This window comes from Eucyclogobius newberryi, unplaced genomic scaffold (assembly GCF_026437365.1).
Source record: "Eucyclogobius newberryi isolate DKJ021-1_F unplaced genomic scaffold, fEucNew1.0.hap1 SCAF_4, whole genome shotgun sequence".
In the NCBI taxonomy this organism is placed as follows: Eukaryota; Metazoa; Chordata; class Actinopteri; order Gobiiformes; family Gobiidae; genus Eucyclogobius; species Eucyclogobius newberryi.
In genome coordinates this window covers 37,850,382-37,867,881 of record NW_027316056.1, presented here as the reverse complement: position 1 = coordinate 37,867,881, position 17,500 = coordinate 37,850,382, and the positions used below count along the sequence as shown (strand labels likewise).

Here is a 17,500-nt window from a genome sequence, read left to right as displayed (position 1 = left end):
TACCAGACACTTACCACAGTTCTGTCTGTGCCTCATGTAGCTGAAGGTGTTAGCGTTAGCATACGTCATGTAGCTGAAGGTGTTAGCGTTAGCATACGTCATGTAGCTGAAGGTGTTAGCGTTAGCATACGTCATGTAGCTGAAGGTGTTAGCGTTAGCATACGTCATGTAGCTGAAGGTGTTAGCGTTAGCATACATCATGTAGCTGAAGGTGTTAGCGTTAGCATACGTACACCTATTCACCATGTTCTCTCATCTGTTATTATCTTCAGTTGCATATCTTCCCCAAAAAATGAGACTTATACTCCAGTGCGACTTATATATGTTTTATTCTTCTCTATTATGCATTTTTTGGCTGGTGTGACTTGTACCTCTCCGTCGCACCTCTCCTCACTCTTCTAGTCTCTCTGCATAATCCTCAGCTACATTACTCTACAAGTTTCTTCCCGCACCCCGACCCCCTCCGCCGCTCCCGTCCTCCGCTCGCTCCCGACCGCCGCTCCCGTCCGCGGGTGATTATTTCGCCGCCGTCGTCAGTCTATTTGCCCGTGTCCTCTGGCTCGTTTGGCCCTGTAATTACCGCGTTTGCCTTTGGTTCCGTCGCGTGTCCGCGGCGGGGCCCATATCTGAGTCTGTCTGTCGCCACATCACAGGCTCTCCGCTCGGCAGCCGGCCCCATCAGATCACTGCGGCGGCGTACGCGCACACGCATGTACTCGCACACGCCGCACACGCCGCACACGCCGCACACGCCGCACACGCGCACCGCCCGGCCGCGCCTCTGCAGCTCTCGTCCAAGGGAATAATGAGAAATATGGAAATGTGCTTCTGCGACTAACTCCTCGTCTGTCGGTCCATCAAGTTCGCCCTCGTCCAACTATTTGACCCTCGCTCTGAATCCTATAACAGTTGGACAAATCAAACCGACAATTAACTCAGGTTTTAATGAGTTGAAAAGAGCTCGTTTTGAGCTTTTAACCGGCGGTTTCGCTCCATCAGACGCCGATGCCGCGGCCCGTGGAGTCGCGTTCGGCTTCGATGAATCCCGCTCACGGAATCGCCTCGTCTCGAATCACGATCGCAAAAGATGGAGATCCGGGGGTTTCGCGAGTCGATGGATCGTTCGCCGACTCGCTCTGAGGATTTCTGCCTCAAATCACGTTCATTACAACTGCTGATATGAGCCTGTTTTTGTGTGTGTGTGTGTGTGTTTTTAATATAAGCATAATTACATTGGCTAACACCGGATGCTAAGTGCTAATTTTCAACTCCCGTCCATCCTGAGCAGCTCTGGCCCGACCGTAAACCCTCGTTTCAGAGTCCGGCTGAACGTGTTGAGTTCACTCTGTAGTTTTAGGTCCGAGTTGAGAGCGCTGCACAGTCTGGACCCTTTAAAGAGAGACCGGACCTGTAAAGAGAGACCGGACCTTTAAAGAGAGACCGGTCCTTTAAAGAGAGACCGGACCTTTAAAGAGAGACCGGTCCTTTAAAGAGAGACCGGACCTTTAAAGAGAGACCGGACCTTTAAAGAGAGACCGGACCTTTAAAGAGAGACCGGTCCTTTAAAGAGAGACCGGTCCTTTAAAGAGAGACCGGACCTTTAAAGAGAGACCGGACCTTTAAAGAGAGACCGAACCGTCCAAAAGATGTTTTAAACCTTCGAATGAGACGATCCCCACTGACCGAGCGAGCCCTGACGCCCGACGGCCCGACCACAAAGCAGCACGCCGTTATTTAAGCGTTTAGAGATCAGACGTTGGTGAAACTCTTTACCAAGTTTGTTCATCTCACATTTGTTTAAGTTCTGAAAGATGAGATGCCAAAGTGAAAGTGAAAGAGCGCGTTTAAAGGCCGATAACGATACAAATAATGCAGAGTATGCAGTGTGCTTTAAAGGACCACCACTGCAGTACTCCACACTGTCCTGCAGGGCCACCGTAGACCAGGCTTTTAGATAGAGACCCGTCCTCCCGTATTCTGGACGGGGGATTTAAAAAATGTGGACGGGCATTTTCGAGTGCAGGGACGGACATTAATAAATCTTAGAAAAAAAGGGAATATTATCATTAAATCGAGCCGGGAAGCGTTTGACAATAGTCGGCCATGACAGTTTAGTGTTTACAAGTGAAAATGTACATGCAGCGCGCTGATTGGTTGACGAAATTTGCGTGCTTGGCTCTGATTGGCTGCCGAGCTGTGGTCCGGGGAATGCCGAAGCTACTCGTTTTTTCGCCCAGTCGCCCGGACAAAATGATTTGGACGGGGTGTTTTCCGATCCTATCCAAACGCCTGCCGTAGACTGACAGGGGCGTCTACAAAACTTCATACAAGAAAAAAAGTTGAAGCTGGCACTTTAAGATGTCTAAAGTTCTCTGTGGACCGTGTCGCCGTTTCCACCTCCGACCACGAGGTCGTGCCGAGTCGAGCGAGACGGTTTGTCCCTTTCACCGACGCATTGGAAACGTCCAAATCCAATCACCATCTCATTTAGAGCGCAATCAATCGTCTCTAACCTCGGATTAAACGAGTTTCGAGCGTCACTCATCGACTCCGCAGACAATGAAATATGTTTTGGTCGTACGCAGATATCCGATCAGAAACGTACGCGGCGTTCGTGGCTAACACGCGCGAACCCGTCCACCTTCGACATGAACGGTTTGAGTTTTTAATCCCGCCGTCTTGTCCGAAAACCACTTCTTTGCAGAGAACAAAAGCAGTGCAGACCCTATAGACACACTCAGACGCACTTTTCAAAACTTTTTCCTCCTCCGGCTCGGCCCCAGCGGTCTCCGGTCGTACAAGCGAGGCGGGCTTGTTAGGGCCGGGTTATTGAGCCGGGTGAGACCTGTCAGTCAAGCCGCGCCGGAGAAGAAAAGCGCGGCGCCGTCTGCTGATAACAAAGAGTTTCGACAGCCCCCGAAACTCGAGAGCAGAAATAAAGGAGTTGTGTCGGCGGCGGGCTGAACGCAACGCTCCCAATTTAACCCTTTCGACACCGGCTTCGTTACAGATCCGAGGGAAGACGACTTTGCGACGCTCCGTGGTCTGTCGCACGAGCTGATCGCAGGTTCTGTTAAAGTACCTTAAAGTATTTGCAGTAATAGTATTCTAGCCTTTATGCATGATCAAGAATGTATGCCCGAAGGGGACGGGCGTTTGAGTGACACTGGAGCGAGGCTAGTTTCGCCCGCGTGATTGATTAGTGGCCACGCTGAGGTACTGCACCTTCAGTACCGATCGTCCGACGCATTTTTTGGATGAATCGACGGCTCGTGCTCGGCTCTCTGAATGTTCAGAGTTCGGTTTAGCCGCTAGGCCATAATCAGGAAGTAACGCGGAAGAAAAGAAAACGTTTTTGAGCACAGGCTGTAGAAACCAACACGCCGCCATCTTGGATTCATATTCTAGGTTTTATTATACTTCTTAATGTTTCGTACAATGTAAATACTTTTAAATTGTTATGCTTCTCTTTAGAAATACCATCATTTTCATATAATTGTATGTTTTGTCGGAATCTCAATCTCGAATCATAAATTTCACTTTACTTTTCTTTTTTCCCCACGCAATACTGTCTCTTAATTACTTGGATCATTCTGTTTACTTGAGTAGTATATGTTTGAAGTGATAAAGTACTTTCGGCACGAAGACGATTTCTCTGAGCCAAACGGGGTTCATCAGAGAACGACACGGGACAAAACCCGACTCCTGACCAACACCAAGGAGGCGGTCAGGGCCGAGAGGTGGAAGTAGTGGAGCAGGAAGTGACCTTCAAAGGAGACGAATCCCGTACTAACCCTTTCCCCCGTGTTTCGTTTCAGAGCCCTTCAGCGCCTCCGTGTGGGTCATGATGTTCGTCATGCTGCTCATCGTCACCGCCATCGCAGTCTTCCTCTTCGAGTTCATCAGTCCACTGGGCTTCAACCGCAACCTGGCCCAAGGCAAAGGTACCGGCCCCTGTCCACGCGCTGCGCCGTTAGCGCCGTTAGCGACATTAGCACTGTTAGCCCTGTTAGCACCGTTAGTACTGTTGGCACCATTAGGCCTGTTAGCCCAGTTAGCACTGTTAGCACTGTTGGCCCCGTTTGCACTGTTAGCCTCATTAGCCCTGTTAGCACTGTTAGCCCCGTTAGCGCCGTTAGCACCTTCGGCCCCATTCGCACTGTTGGCCCCGTTAGCACCGTTAGCACAGCCAGGTCCGTTAGCACCGTTAGCACTGTTGGCCCCGTTAGCACTGTTAGCACTGTGGGCCCCGTTAGCACCCCCGGGCCCGTTAGTACTGTTGGCCCCGTACGCACCGTTAGCCCCGTTAGCGCCGTTTGCACTGTTAGCCTTGTTTGCACTGTTAGCCTCGTTTGCATTGTTAGCCTCGTTTGCACTGTTAGCCTCGTTTGCACTGTTAGCCCCGTTAGCGCCATTAGCACCGTTAGCGCTGTTAGCCCTGTTAGCGCTGTCAGTCCTCCTTAGCCCTCTTAGCCCCCTTAGCCCTGCGGCAGTCAGGAGCAGCGTTGTGATGTTGGTCGCGCTAGCACCTGATGCTGACGCAGTAGAAATACAGCGTATGTTTATTTGTTTTCAAATTTAAGATATTTTGTGATGTAGCTTTTCTACTAAACGTGCGCGCGGTTAAAAAAACAACGCTCAACGGTATTCACATGCAACGCGATATTAATCAACCGCACTTTAGTCCACGTACGGGAAAGTCTGTGCTCGAGTTTCCCATTAATAACATTAAATAAACCAATTATCTCAGTTTGTACGTGGTTATCCTCGGTTTGTCCTTCTGCTTCTTCACTTTGCTCTCTCCAAAACAACTATAGATTCTTCCCCACAAACAAGTATATTTTTGTAATAACCCGGGGCACTTTTCAGCCCGTCTCTGCAGCGTCTCCACTTATGCGCCTCTGCATTAGAATGCCTTTGTTCTCCTCGCGCGCCGTATAACTTAATTTGTCCCTTATTGCTTTCCCTACATGCTGATATTTGCAGCTCGCTCCCCCAAAAGCGCGGCGTGCTCCGAATATGCGCCTCAGCACTTTGAGTTTCACTTTAATCTGTCCCTGAGTTTGTTCAGTGAGACGCTGAGAGTCTGGGCCGTGAGTGGACAGTGGACCGGCCACTTCCGAGGGCTAATTGGAGGTTTTAAACGGTCAAACTTTTACTGCGGCAGAATCAGAACTTACAGCGAGTAAAAAGAAGCGTTTGGAATTGTGGTTATGGCGAGGCACATTGTTTTGGGCCGTTTAACCCTTTATTTAAGGATGTATTATGTATAATTAACTTTGACAGTGTTTCCTTCACCAGCTCCTAATGCTTCTGCTTCCACCCTAGCTCCGCCCACTTCTCTGTATGTGTGATTGACACTTGTGGAAACAGGAAGTGACAGCGTTGTCATGGTTTTCTGTAGATTTCACATCCGATACCAGGGCTCTTCAACATGAGGCCCGTGGGCTGAATCAGGCACTCCAAGCGGTTTAACACGGCCCACGTGCCATTTTACAAATATTGAAAAAATAAAATAAAAAATCTTGTTTTACTGGTTTAGTTCTTGTTTGATTCTGGTTCAAATCCATCAGTTGTTGTTGTATTTAATTTATGGAAACAGTGCTGGGGACATTTTGTATGAATATATAAAGTGTTGTTACTGCCGTACGCGGCCCAGAAGATGAAACGCCCGAGGAAAACGAGGAAAATAATGTCAAACTGCCCCGCCCCCCTGCCCCGCCCGACACTTTCAAAGTCTCATCTCTTCTTCTGTTTGTCGCCTGTAGCAGTGTCACAGCGCCACCTGCAGGCCTGGAATATGTTCTACGGCGTGTTGAGCCTTTTTGAGGCGTTTTGAACCGTTTTGAGGCGTTTTGAAGCGTTTTGAAGTGTTTTGAGGCATTTTGAGTGCAATCACTGAACCAGCGTCACGTTTATGCCATTCTTCTCTGGAAACTATCGCCGTTTTATCTCCACGTGGACGTTTTGTATTGGGACTGTCATTCTCACAAGTCTGCGAGAAATAAAACGTTTTCTAATTAGATGCGGACGGCGTGCAATGTTCTGCTTCTAAAATACACTTTCTGCGGCGAGAAGCTCATCACAGTGATGCGTCTTTAAGGCGTCGCCGCGTCGTGTACATTTGGTACGCTTTGGCCTGTAGTACTTTTGGGAAACTTGCAGAGATTCTAAAGCAAATCAGAGGCGTTATTATGTTGTGGAGGGAGTTTGTGTCGGGTCGACAAAGCTCTTCTCTGATTGGCTCTTTTTAATAAACGAGAGCAGCAAAGAGTGAACCGTCCCAGAAGCTCACTTATCTTTATCAGAACCACGTGAAAGTAATGGAGCTACAGCAATGTCAGAACCACATGAAAGTAATGGAGCTACAGCAATGTCAGAACCACGTGAAAGTAATGGAGCTATAGCAATGTCAGAACCACGTGAAAGTAATGGAGCTACAGCAACGTCAGAACCACGTGAAAGTAATGGAGCTACAGCAATGTCAGAACCACGTGAAAGTAATGGAGCTACAGCAATGTCAGAACCACATAAAAGTAATGGAGCTACAGCAATGTCAGAACCATGTGAAAGTAATGGAGCTACAGCAACGTCAGAACCACCTGAAAGTAATGGAGCTACAGCAATGTCAGAACCACGTGAAAGTAATGGAGCTACAGCAACGTCAGAACCACCTGAAAGTAATGGAGCTACAGCAACGTCAGAACCACGTGAAAGTAATGGAGCTACAGCAATGTCAGAACCACGTGAAAGTAATGGAGCTACAGCAATGTCAGAACCACGTGAAAGTAATGGAGCTACAGCAATGTCAGAACCACATAAAAGTAATGGAGCTACAGCAATGTCAGAACCATGTGAAAGTAATGGAGCTACAGCAACGTCAGAACCACGTGAAAGTAATGGAGCTACAGCAATGTCAGAACCACGTGAAAGTAATGGAGCTACAGCAATGTCAGAACCACATAAAAGTAATGGAGCTACAGCAATGTCAGAACCATGTGAAAGTAATGGAGCTACAGCAACGTCAGAACCACCTGAAAGTAATGGAGCTACAGCAATGTCAGAACCACGTGAAAGTAATGGAGCTATAGCAATGTCAGAACCACGTGAAAGTAATGGAGCTACAGCAACGTCAGAACCACGTGAAAGTAATGGAGCTACAGCAATGTCAGAACCACGTGAAAGTAATGGAGCTACAGCAATGTCAGAACCACATAAAAGTAATGGAGCTACAGCAATGTCAGAACCATGTGAAAGTAATGGAGCTACAGCAACGTCAGAACCACCTGAAAGTAATGGAGCTACAGCAACGTCAGAACCACGTGAAAGTAATGGAGCTACAGCAACGTCAGAACCACCTGAAAGTAATGGAGCTACAGCAACGTCAGAACCACGTGAAAGTAATGGAGCTACAGCAATGTCAGAACCACGTGAAAGTAATGGAGCTACAGCAATGTCAGAACCACATGAAAGTAATGGAGCTACAGCAATGTCAGAACCACGTGAAAGTAATGGAGCTACAGCAACGTCAGAACCACATGAAAGTAATGGAGCTACAGCAACGTCAGAACCACATGAAAGTAATGGAGCTACAGCAATGTCAGAACCACGTGAAAGTAATGGAGCTACAGCAACGTCAGAACCACCTGAAAGTAATGGAGCTACAGCAATGTCAGAACCACGTGAAAGTAATGGAGCTACAGCAACGTCAGAACCACCTGAAAGTAATAGAGCTACAGCAATGTCAGAACCACGTGAAAGTAATGGAGCTACGTCAATGTCAGAACCACGTGAAAGTAATGGAGCTACAGCAATGTCAGAAACACATGAAAGTAATGGAGCTACGTCAATGTCAGAACCACGTGAAAGTAATGGAGCTACAGCAATATCAGAACCATGTGAAAATAATGGAGCTACAGCGATGTCAGAACCACGTGAAAGTAATGGAGCTACGTCAATGTCAGAACCACGTGAAAGTAATGGAGCTACAGCAATGTCAGAACCACGTGAAAGTAATGGAGCTATAGCAATGTCAGAACCACGTGAAAGTAATGGAGCTACAGCAACGTCAGAACCACGTGAAAGTAATGGAGCTACAGCAATGTCAGAACCACGTGAAAGTAATGGAGCTACAGCAATGTCAGAACCACATAAAAGTAATGGAGCTACAGCAATGTCAGAACCACATGAAAGTAATGGAGCTACAGCAATATCAGAACCACATGAAAGTAATGGAGCTACAGCAATGTCAGAACCACGTGAAAGTAATGGAGCTATAGCAATGTCAGAACCACGTGAAAGTAATGGAGCTACAGCAACGTCAGAACCACGTGAAAGTAATGGAGCTACAGCAATGTCAGATCCACGTGAAAGTAATGGAGCTACAGCAATGTCAGAACCACATAAAAGTAATGGAGCTACAGCAATATCAGAACCATGTGAAAGTAATGGAGCTACAGCAACGTCAGAACCACCTGAAAGTAATGGAGCTACAGCAACGTCAGAACCACGTGAAAGTAATGGAGCTACAGCAACGTCAGAACCACCTGAAAGTAATGGAGCTACAGCAACGTCAGAACCACGTGAAAGTAATGGAGCTACAGCAATGTCAGAACCACGTGAAAGTAATGGAGCTACAGCAATGTCAGAACCACATGAAAGTAATGGAGCTACAGCAATGTCAGAACCACGTGAAAGTAATGGAGCTACAGCAACGTCAGAACCACATGAAAGTAATGGAGCTACAGCAACGTCAGAACCACATGAAAGTAATGGAGCTACAGCAATGTCAGAACCACGTGAAAGTAATGGAGCTACAGCAACGTCAGAACCACCTGAAAGTAATGGAGCTACAGCAATGTCAGAACCACGTGAAAGTAATGGAGCTACAGCAACGTCAGAACCACCTGAAAGTAATAGAGCTACAGCAATGTCAGAACCACGTGAAAGTAATGGAGCTACGTCAATGTCAGAACCACGTGAAAGTAATGGAGCTACAGCAATGTCAGAAACACATGAAAGTAATGGAGCTACGTCAATGTCAGAACCACGTGAAAGTAATGGAGCTACAGCAATATCAGAACCATGTGAAAATAATGGAGCTACAGCGATGTCAGAACCACGTGAAAGTAATGGAGCTACGTCAATGTCAGAACCACGTGAAAGTAATGGAGCTACGTCAATGTCAGAACCATGTGAAAGTAATGGAGCTACAGCAATGTCAGAACCACGTGAAAGTAATGGAGCTACAGCAACGTCAGAACCACCTGAAAGTAATGGAGCTACAGCAATGTCAGAACCACGTGAAAGTAATGGAGCTACAGCAACGTCAGAACCACGTGAAAGTAATGGAGCTACAGCAATGTCAGAACCACGTGAAAGTAATGGAGCTACAGCAATGTCAGAACCACGTGAAAGTAATGGAGCTACAGCAACGTCAGAACCACATGAAAGTAATGGAGCTACAGCAATGTCAGAACCACATGAAAGTAATGGAGCTACAGCAATGTCAGAACCACGTGAAAGTAATGGAGCTACAGCAACGTCAGAACCACCTGAAAGTAATGGAGCTACAGCAATGTCAGAACCACGTGAAAGTAATGGAGCTACAGCAACGTCAGAACCACCTGAAAGTAATGGAGCTACAGCAATGTCAGAACCACGTGAAAGTAATGGAGCTACAGCAATGTCAGAACCACCTGAAAGTAATGGAGCTACAGCAATATCAGAACAACGTGAAAGTAATGGAGCTACAGCAATGTCAGAACCACATGAAAGTAATGGAGCTACAGCAATGTCAGAACCACGTGAAAGTAATGGAGCTACAGCAATGTCAGAACCATGTGAAAGTAATGGAGCTACAGCAATGTTAGAACCACGTGAAAGTAATGGAGCTACAGCAATGTCAGAACCACCTGAAAGTGATGGATCTACAGCAATATCAGAACCACATGAAAGTAATGGAGCTACAGCAATGTCAGAACCACTTGAAAGTAATGGAGCTACAGCAATGTCAGAACCATGTGAAAGTAATGGAGCTACAGCAATGTCAGAACCACCTGAAAGTAATGGAGCTACGTCAATGTCAGAACCATGTGAAATTAATGGAGCTACAGCAATGTCAGAACCACATGAAAGTCAAATCAAATCAAATCAATTTATTTTTGTAAGGCCCAAAATCACAACAACAGTTGCCTCTGAGGGCCACAGGGAGAAATGAATCAACAATGTCTGTGGTGGCGATGAAGTCAGACAATGTCTGTGGTGGCGAGGGACGATGTCCCAGGGTCCTCTGTCCTTAGACTCTCCTTCTCGGCCAGGAAAAACTACAAAAAAAACCTCTTTGGGAAAAAAGCGTAGAAACCTGGAGGAGTTCCAGTGAAGGAGAGATCCGACTCTCACAGACGGACAGACGGACACGAGGAGACTGGAGCTGGACCCACTCTTCAGGCAGAAGAGGGACCGTCTGAGGCGAACTGGACCCACTCTTCAGGCAGATGAGGGACCGTCGGAGTCGAGCAGGACCCACTCTTCAGGCAGATGAGGGACCGTCGGAGGCGAACTGGACCCACTCCTCAGGCAGATGAGGGACCGTGGGAGGCGAGCTGGACCCACTCTTCAGGTAGATGAGGCACCGTCGGAGGCGAGCTGGACCCACTCTTCAGGCAGATGAGGGACCGACTGAGGCGAACTGGAGCCACTCTTCAGGCAGATGAGGGACCGTCCACATGGGGCAGGGACCACTTCACCAGGAGAGGGACATCTGGGTCCACAGGTCCTCAGGAGTGAGAGAAAGAAAAAGAAGGCGGTGAACAGTTTGCAAGTGGAATTAAAAAATAAATATTGTTTGATAGCATAAGTAGTCAGAAGAAGAGGATAGTGCTCAAGCTGTCATACTTCCCCCAGCACAGTTACTCCTAGGGCAGCGTAGCTGAAGCTGTGGGTTTATCTTTCTGTTCCTAACTACTCTGACCATAAGCGATTTCGAAGAGGAACGTTTTAAGCCTGGACTTAAATGAAGAGACTGTGTCAGCATATTTAACATGGGTCGGGAGCTGATTCCATAACACAGGGGCTTGGTAGCTAAACGCTCTACCTCCTACAGTACTTTTAGAGACTCTTGGCACCACCAGAAGGCCGGCATTCTGAGAGCGAAGAGCTCTGTTTGGATGATATGGTTCTATAGCATCTTTGAGGTAGGATGGGGCCATGTCATTTATGGCTTTGTAGGTCAAGAGTAGAATTTTGAATTTGATTCTGGACTCGACGGGGAGCCAGTGAAGAGACTTCAGCACTGGCGTAATGTGCTCTCTTCTTTTTGTTCCTGTTAGTAATCTTGCTGCTGCATTTTGAACCAGTTGAAAGCTTTTTATGGAGCTTTTAGGACACGCTGCAAGCAGGGAGTTACAGTAGTCTAATCTAGTCGTTACAAATGCATGGATAAGTTTTTCGGCATCACTTTTAGGCAGGATTCTTCTGATTTTGGCGATGTTGCGCAAATGGAAATAGGCTGTTTTACAAGCTTGATTTATATGAGCTTTAAATGAGAGCTCCTGGTCAAATAAGACTCCAAGGTTTCTTACAGTAGAACTGGAGGCTACACTGACATTGTCCAGTGTGACTATCTGCTCAGATAGAGCGTCTCGTAGATGCTTAGGGCCAAGCACAATGACCTCGGTTTTTTCAGGGTTAAGAAGCAGGTAGTTTAGTGTCATCCAGGTTTTTATCTCCTTCACACAAGTACTAAGTCTGTCTACTTGATCGCTCTGATCAGGTTTCATTGATAAATACAGCTGAGTGTCGTCTGCATAGCAGTGGAAGTTAATGTCATGCTTTCTGATAATGTTGCCTAATGGTAGCATATAAAGAGTAAACAGAATTGGACCGAGTACCGAACCCTGTGGCACACCGTAAATTACTTTAGAGCTTGGTGAGGAGCTCTGGTTTACATTAACAAATTGGAACCTATCAGATAGATAGGATTTAAACCAGCTGAGGGCTGTTCCTCCAACACCTACATCACATTCTAACCTCTGCAGTAGAATGTTGTGGTCAATGGTGTCAAACGCTGCGCTGAGGTCCAACAGAACCAGGATTGAGACCAGTCCATCGTCAGCGGCTAATAACAAATCATTTGTGACTTTAACTAGTGCAGTTTCAGTGCTGTGGTGGGCTCTGAACCCTGACTGGAAAACTTCAAATAAGTTATTGTCCTGCAGGTGGCGACAAAGCTGTTTTACTACAACTTTTTCAAGGATTTTAGAGACGAAGGGAAGATTTGAAATAGGTCTGTAGTTTACCAATAGGTCGGGATCTAGATTAGGCTTTTTCAGAAGAGGTTTAATGACTGCATGTTTGAAGGACTGTGGAACATAGCCACTTTCTAGTGAAGTATTTATTATATTAAGAATAGGGTCTATAATTAGGGGAAGAATGTCTTTGAGGAGTCTGCTTGGAATGGGGTCTAGGACACAAGTTGAGCTTTTAGAGGACATAATGGCTGAAGTTATCTCTGCTTGATCAACAGCTGTGAACCTTTCTAAGTTTACAGGTGGATTTATATGGGACGTTAGATTTACAGCTTGGGCTAGTTCAGGGCTAATAGCGGGGGTAATTTCATCTAATTTATCTCTGATTGTTTTTATTTTATTATTAAAAAATAGGAGGAAATCATCAGAGCTAAGTGTAGCTGGGATTGAGGGCTCTACTGCACTGTGACAGTTTGTTAGCCTAGCTACAGTGCTGAAAAGGAATTTAGTGTTACTTTTGTTGACTTCTATTAGATTTGAATAATATCTGGTTTGGGCCTTACGCAGAGCCTGCTTATAGGACAGCAGGCAACTTTTCCATGCTTTTAGGGATTCTTCGGTGTGAGAGCGACGAAATAATCCCTCTAACTTTCTAACTCTTTGTTTATGTGAACGCAGTTCTTGGTTGTACCATGGGGAGGCGCGCTTTGGCCTAATGACCTTCTGTTTTAACGGCGCGACAACGTCAAGAGCAGACTTCAGAGAATTCATGGTCAAGTCGACACATTGATCACTTAAACTGGGACTAAAGCTGTTCTCAGCAGGATCACATGACATGTCACTGAATATTGGCTCTATTATTTCTTTGAATTTTGAGATAGATTTTTCAGATATTGTCCTTTTCATTATAACTTTATTTTGTGGGACTGGATGATCTTTAAGAATAAACTGAAAGGTAATTAGGAAATGATCTGACAATATAGGGTTTTGAGGGAGGACAATGAGGTCACTAATCTCTGTTCCATACGTTAGGACAAGATCCAGAGTGTTCTTGTGAGTGTGAGTCGGTTTATTTACATTCTGAGTGAAACCAATGCTGTCTAACAAGGCGCTGAAGGCATTACTGAGAGCGTCATCACTCATGTTCACGTGGATATTAAAGTCTCCAACTATAACTATTTTAAGTAATGGAGCTACTTCAATGTCAGAACCATGTGAAAGTAATGGAGCTGCAGCAATGTCAGAACCACCTGAAAGTAATGGAGCTACGTCAATGTCAGAACCACCTGAAAGTAATGGAGCTACGTAAATGTCAGAACCATGTGAAATTAATGGAGCTACAGCAATGTCAGAACCACATGAAAGTAATGGAGCTACGTCAATGTCAGAACCATGTGAAAGTAATGGAGCTGCAGCAATGTCAGAACCACCTGAAAGTAATGGAGCTACGTCAATGTCAGAACCATTTGAAAGTAATGGAGCTACAGCAATGTCAGAACCACATGAAAATAATGGAGCTACAGCAATGTCAGAACCACGTGAAAGTAATGGAGCTACGTCAATGTCAGAACCACGTGAAAGTAATGGAGCTACAGCAATGTCAGAACCACGTGAAAGTAATGGAGCTACAGCAATGTCGGAACCACCTGAAAGTAATGGAGCTACAGCAATGTCAGAACCACCTGAAAGTAATGGAGCTACAGCAATGTCAGAACCACCTGAAAGTAATGGAGCTACATCAATGTCAGAACCACGTGAAAGTAATGGAGCTACGTCAATGTCAGAACCATGTGAAAGTAATGGAGCTACAGCAATATCAGAACCACGTGAAAGTAATGGAGCTACGTCAATGTCAGAACCACGTGAAAGTAATGGAGCTACGTCAATGTCAGAACCATGTGAAAGTAATGGAGCTACAGTAATGTCAGAACCACATGAAAGTAATGGAGCTACAGCTATGTCGGAACCACATGAAAATAATGGAGCTACAGCAATGTCAGAACCACTTGAAAGTAATGGAGCTACGTCAATGTCAGAACCATGTGAAAGTAATGGAGCTACAGCAATGTCAGAACCACATGAAAGTAATGGAGCTACAGCAATGTCAGAACCACGTGAAAATAATGGAGCTACGTCAATGTCAGAACCACCTGAAAGTAATGGAGCTACAGCAATGTCAGAACCACGTGAAAAAAATGGAGCTACAGCAATGTTAGAACCACGTGAAAATAACGGAGCTACAATAATGTCAGAACCACGTGAAAGTAATGGAGCTACAGCAATGTCAGAACCACGTGAAAATAATGGAGCTACGTCAATGTCAGAACCACCTGAAAGTAATGGAGCTACAGCAATGTCAGAACCACCTGAAAGTAATGGAGCTACAGCAATGTCAGAACCACGTGAAAATAATGTAGCTACAGCAATGTCAGAACCACCTGAAAGTAATGGAGCTACAGCAATGTGTCCAAGGAAACTAAACTGACCTCCATTTGGTCCTGTTTTGAGCCCGGTTTAGTCCTGGTTCTGATCCTGGTTCAACCCTGGTGCTGGTTTAGTTCCTGGTGTAGTTCCTGGTTTATTTCCTGGTTTAGATCATGGTTTAGTTCATGGTTTAGTTCATGGTTTTGTTCCTCGTTTACTTCCTGGTGTTGTTCCTGGTGTAGTTCCTGGTGTAGTTCCTGGTTTAGTTCCTGGTGTAGTTCCTGGTGTAGTTCCTGGCTTAGTTCCTGGTTTTGTTCCGGGTGTAGTTCCTGGTGTAGTTCCTGGTTTACTTCCTGGTGTAGTTCCTGGTTTAGGTCCTCGTTTACTTCCTGGTGTAGTTCCTGGTTTAGGTCCTGGTTTAATGCCTGGTTTACTTCCTGGTTTAGTGCCTGGTTTACTTCCTGGTTTAGTTCCTGGTGTAGTTCTTGGTGTAGTTCCTGGTTTAGTTCCAGGTTTTGTCCCGGTTTCGATGAACGCACCTTTAATAATAATTGTTCATTGTGGAAACATTTGCGCAGCGTAACCTTCTGTTTGGGGTCTGCTCATCTGATGGTTTCCATGGAGACGCAGTAGAGTGGCATTCAAATCTTCTATCTTTCATTTATTCAATTACAGGAGTTTGTTTGTGGCTCGAAAAGACCTTGAAAAACGTGCGGCTCATTTATGCTCCATTTATGCTCCATTTATGCTCCATTTATGCTCCATTCATGCACGTAAACTGGTCCATGGAGTTTTTAGATTACAATTATTGGAAAAGAGTCGAGAAAAGAACGTGAAAGAGGCGTTTTTGTTGTTTTATAGCTTCTTCTAGTCACTTCTTTAAGCTGGAAAGTCATACGGTGTAAATCAGCCTTTACAGTGAGCGGGCTTGCCTTTCCACTGCTCTGACTCGTAACTCTGCCCCGGTTGCGTCGCCCGCTTGTCTCAATGGACGTAGACACATCGATTGCCATATTGGGCAACATTAGACTCTAAACTATTGGCGGTCCGAAAGTGTCTCCACTATCTCGGGGCCCGATTGAGGGGTCTGGGGCGGACCCTGACAAGCACTGGCCCCCAAAGTGCTCTCTTTTTGGCTCCTGGAACGCTGTAAGGACGAGATGATCGGTCCCCCACCTAGCTTTAGCCGCACGAAGTTGGAATTAGCTGAACGTCTTGTCGCGGTTTGTGACGTTGTGCTTGGTGTCTGTGCTCTCTCAGACCCCCACGGGCCCTCGTTCACCATCGGGAAGGCGGTGTGGCTGCTCTGGGGCCTGGTCTTTAACAACTCGGTGCCCGTGCAGAACCCCAAGGGGACGACCAGCAAGTTCATCGTGTCCGTGTGGGCCTTCTTCGCCGTCATCTTCCTGGCCTCCTACACCGCCAACCTGGCGGCCTTCATGATCCAGGAGGAGTTTGTGGACCAGGTGACCGGCCTGTCGGACAAGAAGGTGGGTCTAGAGGCCACGCCCTCACACGCACATGCACACGCCTTCACACGCACACGCCTTCACACACACACGCACATGCACACGCCTTCACACGCACACGCCTTCACACACACACGCACATGCACACGCCTTCACACGCACACGCCTTCACACGCACACGCACATGCACACGCCTTCACACGCACACACCTTCACACGCACACGCACATGCACACGACTTCACACGCACACACCTTCACACGCACACGCACATGCACACGCCTTCACACGCACACACCTTCACACGCACACACACACCTTCACACGCACACACACACCTTCACACGCACACACACACCTTCACACGCACACACCTTCACACGCACACACACACCTTCACACGCACACACCTTCACACGCACACACACACCTTCACACGCACACACACACCTTCACACGCACACACCTTCACACGCACACACACACCTTCACACGCACACACCTTCACACGCACACACACACCTTCACACGCACACACACACCTTCACACGCACACACACACCTTCACACGCACACACACACCTTCACACGCACACACACACCTTCACACGCACACACCTTCACACGCACACACACACTTTCTCATGCACACACCTTCACACGCACACACCTTCACACGCACACCTTCACACACACACGGACACCTGCACACGCACGCCCTCACACGCGCACATGCACACCTTCACACGCACACACCTTCACACGCACACACACACCTTCACACGCACACACCTTCACACGCACACACACACCTTCACACGCACACACCTTCACACGCACACACACACCTTCACACGCACACACACACCTTCACACGCACACACACACCTTCACACGCACACACACACCTTCACACGCACACACACACCTTCACACGCACACACACACCTTCACACGCACACACACACCTTCACACGCACACACCTTCACACGCACACACACACCTTCACACGCACACACACACCTTCACACGCACACACACACCTTCACACGCACACACCTTCACACGCACACCTTCACACGCACACACACACCTTCACACGCACACACCTTCACACGCACACACACACCTTCACACGCACACACCTTCACACGCACACACACACCTTCACACGCACACACACACCTTCACACGCACACACACACCTTCACACGCACACACACACCTTCACACGCACACACACACCTTCACACGCACACACACACCTTCACACGCACACACCTTCACACGCACACCTTCACACACACACGGACACCTGCACACGCACGCCCTCAGATGCACACCTTCACACGCACACG

General features: G+C 47.1%; 1 protein-coding gene across 1 annotated transcript in view; it reads left to right on the top strand.

Moving 5' to 3' along the window:
- The window catches only part of LOC140377369 (glutamate receptor ionotropic, NMDA 2A-like), a 427,148-nt gene that overhangs the window by 362,991 nt on the left and 46,657 nt on the right, over nucleotides 1-17,500 (top strand). Inside the window, exons 13-14 of the mRNA XM_072462756.1 lie at nucleotides 3,819-3,944; nucleotides 15,933-16,162. Coding sequence (XP_072318857.1) covers nucleotides 3,819-3,944; nucleotides 15,933-16,162 — 356 coding nt within the window. The remainder of the gene's footprint in view (nucleotides 1-3,818; nucleotides 3,945-15,932; nucleotides 16,163-17,500) is intronic.